Source organism: Euprymna scolopes, chromosome 35 (assembly GCF_053919585.1).
Source record: "Euprymna scolopes isolate OS-2025 chromosome 35, ASM5391958v1, whole genome shotgun sequence".
NCBI classification, from domain to species: Eukaryota; Metazoa; Mollusca; class Cephalopoda; order Sepiida; family Sepiolidae; genus Euprymna; species Euprymna scolopes.
In genome coordinates, this window is record NC_136516.1 from 47,751,235 (window position 1) to 47,766,076 (window position 14,842).

The 14,842-nt window shown below is 32.4% G+C and overlaps 1 protein-coding gene across 1 annotated transcript in view; it reads left to right on the forward strand.

The window, feature by feature from the left end:
- The window catches only part of LOC145259623 (furin-like protease kpc-1), a 473,157-nt gene that overhangs the window by 258,149 nt on the left and 200,166 nt on the right, over positions 1-14,842 (forward strand). Inside the window, exons 4-5 of the mRNA XM_080117279.1 lie at positions 3,590-3,718; positions 9,143-9,219. Coding sequence (XP_079973405.1) covers positions 3,590-3,718; positions 9,143-9,219 — 206 coding nt within the window. The remainder of the gene's footprint in view (positions 1-3,589; positions 3,719-9,142; positions 9,220-14,842) is intronic.

Here is a 14,842-nt window from a genome sequence, read left to right on the forward strand (position 1 = left end):
CGGTTCCCATCAGATCACCGAAGTTAAGCAACATTTAACTGGGTCATTGCTAAAATGGGTGACCAATTTGGCAATTCCAAGCGCTGTATGTAGGAGGACGTCAACACCTTGCAAGAGTTGCAAAAACCTAGCGTCGTCATCTCCCCTCACAGGGATATATATGCGACTGGGGACCGTTTGTGAATTTTATACTCCCATGGAACTTCCTCCTTTGGAGGAAGCCGGTTAAATCTAAATAGGGTTAGTGCCGGCATACACACAAACATATACACAGACTGAACTTTATATTGATCGCTAATTTTTACATTTTTAAATCTTGCTTAATTGTTGGAATGTATTAATTTTAGTTATTGAAGAGTTAAAAGTCACGCTTTTTTAACGTTAGATATTTTAATCTGCCATTTATTTGACACTATATAATATCTTCTACTTTGGCCAATGATTTTGTTATAAAAGGTGTCAGAAAATATTAACAACCAATGGGAAATGCAACTAAGGAATTGGAAACTGAACATCATACAAGAGGCACAACAACCAAACGTAGGATTCAACAATGCTGGAATCTCACTAGTGACTGTTTAAACACAGCTGTAGATTTTGCATGCAATATGCAGAGTATTTCCATACGTGCGATTGAAAGTTGGGCTCATCTATTTTGTGAACTGCCTTTAATGTTTCCAACACACACACACACACACACACACACACTATGTGTGACTACTTTCTTGATGTAGGTAGATCTTCATTATTGAATATTGTGTTTGGAAATGTGTGTTAAGCAAAAAAAAAAAAGAAAAGAAAAAAATGATGGTTGGTAGGCGGGCAGGCAGGCTTGATCATGTACCACAAAGGAGAAAAAGAATGTAAAAGAAAAAAAAAAAAGTGACGTCTTTGCTGTTGCGCTCATTGTTAAACCGGAAGTGAGGCAAACTTTCTCTGTAGAAAAGTGCCCAGTTGAGGGCGAAGGAATTAATGGTTTTAGCCAATTTTTCAATATTTGTTGTCCGAAGGGGCGAGCTTCAAAACGATACTGATCTCGTGAAAATCCGTCGCCTATGTTGAAAGTTTTAGGCATACATACGTACATACATACATACAGGCAGGTGAGATTTATATTATAAACTAGCGGGGTACCCGGCGTTGCCCGGGTGTTTGGGGGGGGGTGTATGTAGAAGAGGGTGACCCTGTTTTAATATTATAAAAAAAAACCCCGATGTTAAGAAAAATTGGAAAAAACCAATACAAAGCAAAATGGCGAACAAACGTTAAAAAAGAAAAAAAGGTTTAGGTAGAAAGACAAGCTCGAACCCGAAACATCTAGGCTAAAGCGAAAAAAAATGGCCGACACGTTACCCCCTACGCCAAAGAGACATACAACTGAGAACGGATAAAATTAAAGCTTTTAAAACACTTGCAGGTAGTTTTAAACTAACGTCAACATTCTCTAGGTCCAACATGACGTCATTGTCGTAGTAGCAGGAGCAGAGAAAATGAAGGAACGATTTTTTTGCCCACTTCATTTGAGCATGACTGATTTTGCTGTCCAGCACATGCCAGTCTTTAAAGCAGACATTAAATTGGTGATGAAATTAAAAAAAAAAACAAAAAACATGGGTTAGGACTGAAGATCAAATTTAGAAAAAATGGTTTCAAAGACAATCTTTGCTTGACCAATATGTGGCCAAAATCAATAACAAAAAACATTTTTTTTTATTTTTTTTTTATTTTTTTTTAAAGCTAACAATTGTTGGATTTATTTCCATGAACGAAATACGGGAAAATCTTACTTTATATGCGAAATAAAAAGTAATATTTATTAGCTTTTCTTCTCCAAGAACAAATGTCTTGATAAAATGCTATTTTCATTGGTTGGTCTATAATCAAGTTTCAGACTTAATTTTCTTTGCTAAATGTGCATTTCAAGTGAGTACATCTGGAGAATACGAATTCTTAATGTTTATAGTTAATCATTTAAAGATTGTGGAAATTTGAAGAAGTAATCAAATCCATTTATATCATGAATCGTCCAATGTTGCATTGTGCATTATACATAACGTTCCATGCTGCAGGCCATTTCATGGCACAGCTGAGAAGCAGGATTTTAGGCCTGTTGACAAATGCTTGATCTTCAGAAATCTTCCACTGATAAGATTAAGATAAGTATTTTTGTTCGATAAATTGGTAAGTATTAAACAATTCAAATAGGTAATTAAGATATGATACACATACACATTTATCTTTAAACGCGGTTGTATTAATTTCCTTTAAAAGATCAAACATTTGGCATCAATTGAAATGAATGGCTCTCGTCTTGGGGAGGCTCTGTTTTGACAAGCTTCTGGGCTTGACCTTTACTCCTGATCTGAAATGGAACATGTACATCAAATCTGTTGCCAAGGTCGCTGGAAAAATAGTGGGATCCTTCTACCGCTCCAGTAGATGTCTCACTCCTGATGCAATTCTCTACCTATATAAAAGCCAGATACGGACAATGATGGAGTACTGTTGCCATATCTGGGCAGGAGCTGCTAGAAGCAGTTTATCCTGCCTTGAGAGCGTTCAAAATAGACTTCGTAACTTAGTGGGGTACGCCCTTTTCTCTTTCCTGCAACCTCTTTCCCACAGAAGAGCCGTTGCGAGCCTGTCTCTGCTTTATCATTATTTCCATGGCAAGGGTCCCCTCTCGCCAATCTTTCACGAAAAACACCCACCTAGCTGAAACCACTGTCAATAATTTTCCCCACTCTTTATTTGTGCCTAAACCGAAACATAGATTCCATGAACAAAGCTTTTTCAGAACTGTATGCCTGTGGAACTCTCATTTTCCAGCTGACTACAATTTGGTTGTCTTCAAGTCCAGTGTAAACAAATTCTTGATGAATCTTCCCATTAAATAATCCAATTTACCTACTACTTTCTATTACTAACAATTACTAAGAAATTATTCCATTGACATTATGCTCAATAACCCTTATCCTCGAGTGGCCTCCAGGCTTTGATAAGTGGTGATCCTTTGTTAAAAAAAACAAAAAAACCTCCAGTCGTGCTTTTCAACTGTGCTATGAAATGTCCTGTACTACAGAACAGCACAAAATCATGTAAACTAAATTATAATTTTTGATGCTTCTACACTATTAGGACGAAATTTCGGAAATCGTAAAACTGAATTTTACATGAGAACAATGGTATCTACGTATTCCTCATATTTTAAAGATGATTTATATCCAAAAATTACAAAAATCGATAAGGTAGAAAATTATTAAAGAAAATAAAAAAAAAAATAGAATTTGATGAAAACAATCATAAGACAAATGAGAATTCAAAAAGGGAGGTAATTTTCCATTTTGATTTAAACAAGATGCCAGCAATTTTTCACCTGCTAACACAATTAAAGTTGTTTTTTATTTTAAAAATGATTCAGTAATATTCAGGTAATTATCACTGCATAATTTGGAAGTTACCATTGTAATTTATTAGAATTGAAAAAAAAAAAAAGAAAAAAAAAAGATCAGTAGAAGCACCTATTTTTTTTTTTTTTTTTCTTCTTTAAAACATTTTTCAACATTTGTCATTTTTTTGTTCATTTCAGAATAGAGGACATGGTCTTGATATGAATGTAAGGCAAGCATGGGAAAGAGGATATACGGGAAAAGGTGTTGTCGTCACCATTTTAGACGACGGAATAGAAAAAGATCATCCAGATCTTCGAAAAAATTATGTAAGTATTTTTAACTTTAATTTCTGTTGCTCTAAACACACTGATGCTATCTTTTCGGAACTACAAAAATTGTTTGGATGGTTTCTTGCAAGGGTGAAAAATATAAAATTTCAAAATATGCAATCATAGAAAACGCGTTTCAGCTTTTTTTTTTTTTTTTCTGTTCAAACTTTCAGAGTTTCTGATCTGAGAATAATTATCTTTCTGTGTGAGCTGCCATTTTGAAGGCTGAAATATACCTTCATAACTTACTACCTGGCTCTGCTCGTGTATTGAGCACTGTTGAAGTAAATATTGGAAAATCGATACCTAAAATTCTTTTTGCAGGCTGTTATCCTCATCTTTATAGTTATTGTTTGACCATGTTTCGGCATACTTCCCTCTGGTCTTCTTCAGGTGATTGACAGAATGGATGCACAAATTATGAAGCCTCATTGCAAAGGATTCCTCTCCCCCACCCAAAAAATAATAAAATATATCTCTTTATAACATATGTGTGCACGTTTCATTGAAAAGCAGAGACAACTCTTGTTTATTTTTCTTACAATCCATTTTTTTCTTTTTGACGAACTAGTTTCTGAACATTCTGTTTGAGTGTAAAAAGAAATTTGCTGTATTCGTGAACGTCTTCGACCTCCATGTCATTCTCAGGCGAGTGATAAAAAATAAGGTAATGAATTGAATGGAAAGGTGATTAAAATCGTTTCAAATACTTAAAAGCATTTAAGCGTGCCATCCGCTTTGTATTCAGCTGTATTAATGGTTGTTTTTTAAATATGGATTAGCAAGGCTTCAATAATTGGGAGACGGAGATCAGTGTGAGACAGCTAAAACGGCAGTATTTTTTATTAGTATGTCTCTAAATTCGGTTTTGGGGGTGTCATGTACTGTGAGGTGCTGATAAATGGAGCTAATCAGGGAAGATAGGTGACATGTTAGTCGACGAGAGATGCTCGTTCAAGTCATGCCAATGTATGTGTTATTTTTGGAGACACATTCTGTTATGGGGCATTTAAAGACGTACACAGCATTTCTAGTTTGGAGCATACTGCCGTCGGATGTAGGGTTATTTTTTTTGTTTTTTGATGTAATAATTGTTTGAAATTTAGTAAAAAAATGAGTGAACGGTGAAGCTGTAAAGCAGTTTTAAATGACTAAAACTGCCACATAACCATATATTCTATCGTGTTTGAATTATATAAGATATATTCTCTACATTTTTGCCTAGCAGTTTTTCAAAATTCATAATGATCAGTTAATTAGGACGAAAATTAATTCTAAAACTATAAAAATATAAGCACATACACATAATTAATTTTATGTATAAAGATATAGAGAACAACAACAACAACAAATCCCTTGAATCTGAATTATTCGGACAACTGTTCTCAACTTGGATGTTATTCTCACAGTATTTCAACCTATGTAACCGACTTTCCACATGTGTGTCTTGTCAAACTGGATGCTGTATAAAATTTCAAACTGAACCCTTTCTTTGATCCACAAAGGTCACTTTCATCAATCACGACCGGATAGAAATCTTACATAAAATTCCATACCAAATCATTTTTTAAATTTAAAAAAAAAATTTTTTATTTTTTATTTTAAAATTATTTCAGTGTTCTTGTGTCATAGCATTTTCCATGCTATAGATGAAATCATGGTTAGTGTTGGTCATAGGCATTGGTTCATTGTTAGTCCGATTCCTTTGAAGACATCACATGATTTGAACTTGGCAGAATACATGGAGTGAGATGCCGTTACCTTCCTCAGCGCATTGGCATCTAACACGCCTGTTTTGGACCGATCCATTGTCTTTAAATCATCCACATAGCTACAGTCGAATAACGTAACTTAATACCATAGAACCGTTGATTTCAATGTTACTTAAGAGAAATGAGCATTATTAGAACCATTGCACAAGTAGAACACTATTTTCTAGGCTAACGCAAATTCAATCAAATCTTAGTTTTTGGAGCTGTACCAGTTTCCTGCAAATTTTCATTCCCATCCATCAAGACAAACGCCTTGGAATGGTCTTATGTTTCTATCACTAAAATTATCATGCAAAATAAATGCAACAATGCTCAGAAAATAGAAGCTGAACTGAAGAAAAAAAAAATTGATTGTATTTAGCATGTACTTTTTATTTTGATGGATTGGAGTAAAAAATTGCTGGAAACTGACACATGCTTAGATTGTTGAAAATAAATTGCGCACTATTTTGCACTGCTTAATGTAGGATTTTAGTGCAATTTTGATATTTTTAATAATCATATATCAACTTGTTTGTTGTCTGCAGTAACTACTTTAAAAATTTGAGCTGATTCTTGTAAAAAAAAAAAAAAAAAAAAAATTGACCAATTTTCAGGATGCTTTTTGTAAGTGCGAAAAATATCCCAATATATTTTTTTTAGATATTTTGAATAGTTCCATCATTGAATTGTTCTTTGAATAAAAAATATATTTTTCTTTCATGCTATCACTGTTTGTTTTTTTCTTTTTCAATTTTGAAGTATCTTCTGTGTACGATTTTTCAAAATGTCCACACAAACATGGACCTAAAAGTAATTCTTTTTTAAATTTTATTTTCGCCTTTTTAAGTATCATTTTTCTAGTGTCATCTGCTCCCCATCCCCTCTAAAAAAAAAATGGCCAAATTTACCTTAATTTAGAAAAGTGTTTTACTGGTCCAATAGATTTCGTAATGCACATTTTTCTTAGAAAAACATGAAATTGTTCAAATCTAAAATCTCTTGAAGTGATATCAGACCTAGTAATTCATAATTCTTTCCTTCTTTTTTTAGTATCACTTTTTAGTGTCAACTGCCCCCCCCCTATCCCCACCCTTAAAAATTGGTCTAATTTTCCTTAATTTAGAAAATAATTTTTCAAGTAATTCATAATTGTTTGTGCAATGGATACAAGTGCTAAGTATAATCAATTCTATCTGAGTCTTCAATTCAATCTTCAGTTCTTTGTGAAATCAGTTTGTGCGATTACCAGGCAGCTTGAGAAGGTGTTAGTGAATGCAGATGCTCATATTGAATTCTAAATAAAACCTCATGCTTATACACTTATATACATTTTGTGTAAGAATTATATTTTAGTAATAATTGCAAAAACTTAATGTGAAGTTACTTTCCAATCACTCTGTACATTAGAGAAATGTATTTCATGTAAACCTTATTGGAAAATTGTAATTACCGGTTTGCACAGCTTCAAGAGGCTAAGTCAATCACACTTAAATCTGAAAAAGCATTTTAATAGCTAGACACACATTGAATGGGTGCAACTTATTTTTGATGTGTCAAACTTTCTCTATTAGACGCTTTGCCTGTTGGGAAACATGTCACAGTTAAGTTTTAAATAACATTTTCACTGCTAAGCGTGGAGATTAGATAAAGGCAGCTTAGTGTTTTATTTATTTAAATTCTTTAATGTTTTTTTTTTTTTTATTGGAATCACATTTTGACTTGAGTTTGCATATATAAACCAATTTGAAATGTTAAGAGCATTTCTGCTTCTTATAGTCACATGACCACTATTAGGTTTGAAATTGTGCGGTTTATTTGGAAGTAGTCATTTGTTCTACTTGTGGAGGATTGAGATCGTTTATTTTGACAAATCGATATTATTGATTTCTCTTCAAATCTGTAGCAAAGCATGCTTCAAGACAAATATACTTCATCATGGGCGACATTAGCTTTCCTAAGAATATAGTTTTATCTTTTAAAACAAGATGGCGTATACTCAAGATGCTTCTATTCAATCTGCTAGTTTAATGATGAACGTGGTATTTCAAACTTGAGTGTGATGAATCTGTTGACAGAACCTTTTAGAGAGATGTGTGAATGCATCTAAAAAATGATATTCCAAACTTAAACACACGACGGACTAAATTATCATTAATAGTTATTTCATTTTGATCAACCATTCCTCTGGCCTTTGTCAGGTGGTAACCATGACGGTAACAACTTTTAAAATTAAAAAAAAAAAAAAAAAAAAGGGATAATAGTCTGTAATAAATAAATCTATAACATAAATCTGTTTTAATGTATGTTTGTATGTATGTTTGTATGTATGTTTGTATGTATGTATGTTTGTATGTCTGCCTAAAACTTTCGACAGAGGCGACGGATTTCATGAGATCAGTATCTATTTTGAAGCTTGACTTAGGCAGACATACATACATGCATTTAAACACAGGTGAGATTTATATTATAGAAGATTAGCAGGGGTACCCGGCGATGCCCGGGTGTTTCGAGGTGTGGTTTTGGGTAAATCAAAACAAAAGACGTTGCCCGGGTGTTTGTGTCGGGGGGGGGGGGTAGAAAAAAATTTGGTAGGTAAGTAGGAAGGATTGAACCCGAAGCCTTGAGGCGGGTTGGAAAATAAGTGTGAAAAGTGGGTGTTTGGAGGTGTGTGTGTGTGTGTGGAAACTCTGGGGGGGGGGGGGGTTAAAAAAAAAGTATGGGGATCGAACCCGAACCCTTGAGTTGTAAATTAAAGTGTGAAAAAATAAAAAAATGTGCGACGTTAACCATTGCCCCACCGCGACATGCTAACAGAATCACGTTTGAACTTATTTAATTACTTGGATTTAGCAGGTGACCGTTTTAATGAGTTAATGAGGTCAAGTTTGACTGCGGGATTTCATTTACTGCTGAACGCTTTTTTTTTCCCCCCAAGATGTCATAGGAAAAAGACTAACCCACATGCGGCGAGCGACAAATGTTGAATATTTATCTTCCCAAAATCGAGCAAATTAAATAGACACGCGAGCTTTGTTGTTAACTGAGATATTACGATTTATATATGATATAAAAAGTTTTAGAAAGCTGTGAAGCGAGCGACCGCTTCTCTGAAAAAAGCCTTTTGTAGACGCACAGAAAAAGCGAACTCACATACATACATACATACATACATACATACATACATACATACATACATACATTTTTGCTTTTATATTTATAGATTAAGAATTGGCAGATGCCCATACTTGACGAATTAATGAGGTTAACGTTGACAGTTGGGCAGTATTTTGTTTACTGCGGGGCAGTTTTTGGTTTTATTATATGAAAAAGCCGAATCCAGACGTGGCGATCGAAAAATGTTGAATATTTAGCTCTTCAAAGTCTGACAAATTAAATACACACTCACCCCCCTTGTTATCTTGTAGATATTATCATTTAGATGTGATATAAAAAGTTTTAAGGAGCGACCCCCGCGAGAAGGCAGAGAGAAAAAAAAAAAAAAACCCAACTTTTGCGGACATACACAAAAATGCATGCGCGCGCACACACACACACACATACACACACACACAAACATTTTCGCTTATATATATATATAGATGGCACAATTTTATATTAAGTGAATATTTTGAAAAGAAAGGATCATTCATTTTCTTTTGTTTTGTAGGATGGTCAAGCTAGTTATGATGTGAATGATCATGATCCTGATCCAACACCACGCTATGATTATACGAATGAAAACAGGTAAGTTTCTCTACATTTTAAAACTGTTTTTACAAAGGAGTCACCACTTATCTAGGCCCAGAGGCCACTCGATAAAGGTTAACGAGTTACATGGGTAAATGTTGTACTAATCGTAAGTTGTGGGAATTAGGTGCTAAATTGGATTACTTAAGGGGATGGCTCATACAAGAACTTGTTGGACTTGAAGACAACCATATTGTAGTCAGTTGGGAAGCAGGAAAATGGAAACAGGCGTGCAGTTCTAAGAAAGAAGCCTTGCTCATGGAATCTACATTTAGGTTTAGGCACAAACAGTGGTAGAAATTATTGATAGTGGTTTCAGTTAGACTAGTGTTTTTTTCATGAAAGTTAGACAAGGGGGGGGCATAGATTGGAGCTCAGACAAGCACTTGTCATGAAAATAACGATAAAGCAAAGACAGGCTCGCGACGTCTCTTCTGTGGGAAAGAAGTTGCAGGAAAGAGAAAAGGGCATCTCCCACTAAGCTACAAAGTCTATTTTGAACACTGTAATGGCAGGATAAGCTGCTTCTAGCAGCTCCTACCCAGATGTGGCAACAATACTCCATCCTAGGATGTACTTGGCTCTTATGCAGGTAGAGAATTGTATCAGCAATAAGATATCTACCGGAGCGCTAGAATGATCCCATCATTTTTCCAGCGGCCTTGGCAACAGATTTGATGTACTTGTTCCATCTCAGATCAGGAGTACTATTAACATTTCACATTGTGATATAATTTATCGGACTTCTTTGTCGATGCTAATGTTTGTACCAACAATATCACTAACAAGCGATTTATTTAGCTTGTGAGGTTGGGAATAAAAAGTGAAGGATGTGACTTGCACAGGATACAAATCTGTATCGGACAGATAACACTTGGCTAACAAGTTGTGAAAGTCGAAATTATACAAGGAAGTCATCCTTGAGCTATGCAGTAAATTGTGTGTTTTTACGAGCAATGTAACCATGTCTCTTTGCTGCATTAAACAAGCAAAGCACGGTAAAGTTGTGTTGAATACTGGAATTTCATTCCAACAGATTATGCTCGTTTTTTTTACTCAAGATTTACTGTGATATTCCTCATGCAAAAAATTCATATCAACAGAAAATCAGCTGAATACATAACTGTCCAAATTAAATTTCAATTATTAAATCGTCGTTTTAATGTTAATTTTACATGCTGGAATGTGTTGAAGTAACCTATCTCTGGTCAGGTCTTTAGTTATCCCTCTTTCTTTTAAATTCATCTTTATCACTTCTGCCCATATTTTCATGTTCTGCATCTACTAATCCAGGAACTTTCATGCATTCTTTCAATGTGGCCATAGCATCAAAGTTTCTTGCTCTGTATGTATCTCCTTATACTGTCCATATTCAGTCATCAGCATGCAGCATCTCTTCTGGACAACTCATCCTGAACTCCTGAACAATGCCTCTAAGAGACAAATGAGAAATAGCAGACTCTTTACAGAACCCTCATGTGCTCCAATTTTAACATTTTAATCTTCACTAAATGTACTGTTAATTCTGACACGACTTTGAGCATTTCTGTACATTGTTCGAACAACCATTACCAACCGTTTATTTGAACTCTGGTTTACACAAGACCTACCAGACGATGCCACTCTGTTAAAAGCTTTCCGCAAATACATAGAAGAAAAATACAGGTTTTTCTTCTTACCAAGGGACTTGCATTTGTTTCATAATAAATAATTAACCAGTGGTATTTTGTTTATGCATAAATCCAAAAACTATGCTTATCTGACTTATTTGCTACTGAATTATTCTCTCAATCACTTTCATTATATGATTCACCAACCTTAAGTAATGTTTTTAGTAGATGCTTTTTAGATTAAGTACTAAAGTTATTATGAATTTGATTTGTTGAACTTTAAAGGACAAGAAATTCACCAAGAAAAAATATCTCATTCATTGGTTCAATTTACTATTATATGACTTTTTTAATGCTCAATTTAGTTTACTGTGATATTTTAGACTAATGTACAGTAGAACCCCGGGATACGGCATTAAAAATTAGTAAAAAAAAATGCAGTACAATAAATAATACACATGCATATAATCAAATAACATGATTAACACCATAAGGGGGGGAATACCGTAACCAGGGGGTAGAAGAACATTGTATTTATCACCATCACCCCCCCCCCCCCCCCCCAAAAAAAATATCCTAGGGCCATTGTATCCCGAGGTTCTACTGTATATTTTTTTAATGCTCAATTCATTGGGGTGGGGCAGTATAATATCTATTGTCATTCTCCCAGGTATTACCTTTTCTTGTTAAAGGCATTCATTATTATACCATCCTCTGAGACCTAAATGGAAAATATATTTGCTGCAATTAATAATAGAGCCGACACACTTGTATTTTTCTTTATTTGCTTAATTTCACCTTTATCTATTTAGTTTCAAAAACAAATCTGTATATTCATTTTCTATAAATGTTATTGATTCTTTGTCGTGCATAAATCGTTTATGCAATCAATGATGAAATATTTCTTCTTGCCAACTGCATCCATGTGAACGGCATGACCATTATAATTGAATTGACAAACTCCTACTTTTCTTGCACTATTGATTTCGCTTTACTGAATTTTCTTTTGCTAATAGGTCAACCGTTTAACATAAATTTCACTTGTTGGTTTCTTATGGGAGATTAACAACAATTAACAATTATAGTTTTTTGTTTTGTTTTTTAGTTTTTTCTTTAAATCATCTAAACGTCTTCCTCTTTTTATGACAATTTTCCTTCTAATCAATAATTCATAGAATGTATTTACTTTTTAATTTATTTTATTAATTTATTTTATTAATTTATTTTATTAATTTATTTTATTAATTTATTTTATTAATTTATTTTATTACTTTATTTTATTAATTTATTTTATTAATTTATTTTATTAATTTATTTTATTACTTTATTTTATTACTTTATTTTATTACTTTATTTTATTACTTTATTTTATTACTTTATTTTATTACTTTATTTTATTAATTTATTTTATTAATTTATTTTATTAATTTATTTATTACTTTATTTTATTACTTTATTTTATTACTTTATTTTATTACTTTATTTTATTACTTTATTTTATTACTTTATTTTATTACTTTATTTTATTACTTTATTTTATTACTTTATTTTATTACTTTATTTTATTACTTTATTTTATTACTTTATTTTATTACTTTATTTTATTACTTTATTTTATTACTTTATTTTATTATTTATTTTATTACTTTATTTTATTTATTTTATTAATTTATTTTATAATTTATTTTATTACTTTATTTTATTACTTTATTTTATTACTTTATTTTATTACTTTATTTTATTACTTTATTTATTACTTTATTTTATTACTTTATTTTATTACTTTATTTTATTACTTTATTTTATTACTTTATTTTATTACTTTATTTTATTACTTTATTTTATTACTTTATTTTATTACTTTATTTTATTACTTTATTTTATTACTTTATTTTATTACTTTATTTTATTAATTTATTTTATTAATTTATTTTATTAATTTATTTTATTAATTTATTTTATTAATTTATTTTATTAATTTATTTTATTAATTTATTTTATTACTTTATTTTATTACTTTATTTTATTACTTATTTTATTACTTTATTTTATTACTTTATTTTATTACTTTATTTTATTACTTTATTTTATTACTTTATTTTATTAATTTATTTTATTACTTTATTTTATTACTTTATTTATTACTTTATTTTATTACTTTATTTATTAATTTATTTTATTAATTTATTTTATAATTTATTTTATTAATTTATTTTATTAATTTATTTTATTACTTTATTTTATTACTTTATTTTATTACTTTATTTATTGCAGACTATTATCCTCATCTTAGTTGTTGTCAACTAAGAAAGTCCATAATAAATTAATAATACTTATCTCAATGAATTCCAATTAAGTAATATATATTTATTTTATTTTGTTTGTTTCTTTGGGAATATCTTACTTCAATTAATGCCATTTCAATTTGTGTGAATCAAACAAATATGTGCAATCTCACACAATATATAATAGAAACATAGTTTTGCATACTAGCATGCATTGGACACCTTTTACAAAATTGACTTTCAAACTTATCTATCTCTGACCAGGTCTTTAGTTATCCTTCTTTTGCTTAAATCCATCTTTATCTTTTCCTTACGTTTTTCCTTGTCCTTTATCTGACCCATGCTACTTAAACTGTTCTACATCTACTAACCCAAGCCCTCTTATTCATCCTTTCCATGTGACCAAACCAACAAAGTCTTCTGGTCTGTGGCACATCTCCTTATACTCTTCAGATTTAATCTCCCAATGAGGTCATCATCTAAACCTGTGTTTAAGATTCACATTACACATCCACTGCATCATTTCTTTCCATGCAACGCATGTCCTCAACCCTGACTGGCCAAGTTTCATGTCCATACATGATCACAATGTATACACATATGATACTCTTTCCTAGGTCAACAGTGGTAACGCTCTGCTGGTTAGTAATGGTAAAAGTTCTCTGAACTTATTCCATCCACTGTTAACTCTGACAATCACATCAACACCAGTGCCTCCTTGTGCCTCTTCCTGCATCACCACGGTAACAAAATATCTGAACAATCTCAATAGCCTTGCCATGCAAATATACTTTCACCACATCTGAGTACTCTTCCATCTCGATTGCCTTATACTCCTGGTTATCATCTCTCAACCTACCTGTAATTCCACTGTACTGCTTGTTGTATGCCCAAATGCTTACAATCTTACAAGAAATGGAGTTGCTTCCAACTACCCTCTCCACAAACTAAGCATTTTCTGCTAGACTTTATCAACGTTCTTATAAATTCACTTTTTAGTCGTTTTTATATGAAATAAGACAGTAATTCTTGTTATTTCTTTGACCGAAATAGCTTTAATAACAAATTGTAGGTAAAATATAATATCTTTTTTGATACTTGCATGAAATTGCACCATATATGCACCCCTTATCATCACTAAATTTCTAATCCACCTGATCTCTACGATCACTCTTACATAATCCACTTAAGTCACACAATCAGCAAAGTAGAGATATTTCTATTCTATGCCTCATCTGTGGCTTGCCTATGCTTTCACTCACCTTCTTTATTGGCCTTTGATTTTCGTGCCACATTTTACCACTCATGGCTACCTTACTCATGTAATCCACTTCCGACAAATAGAAAACATTTCTTGCCTTTTATTAATTTATTTATGGTGGACTATTATCCTCATCTTTTTTAGTTGTTGTTTTCACGACGTTTTGGCGAACTATTCCTCTGGCCTTTGTCAGGTGGTAACCGTGACTGGATATGAAGTCCGAAATCTGCCAACTGCATTCTCAGCAATTACTGCTATCCATAGTTGTTGTCGTCTCACCACGTTTTGGCCAATTAAGCCTCTGGCTTATTGAAAATAACTCATCTCAATAATGAATTCCGATTAAATAATATATTTCTTGCCTTGTCATGTTTCCGTGCACCTCTCGGGCATTGTTTCAAACATCAGTTCAACCACTTTTCCTTCCAATTTAAAACCCAGTGCTGTCCCTTTCCACGTTCTAA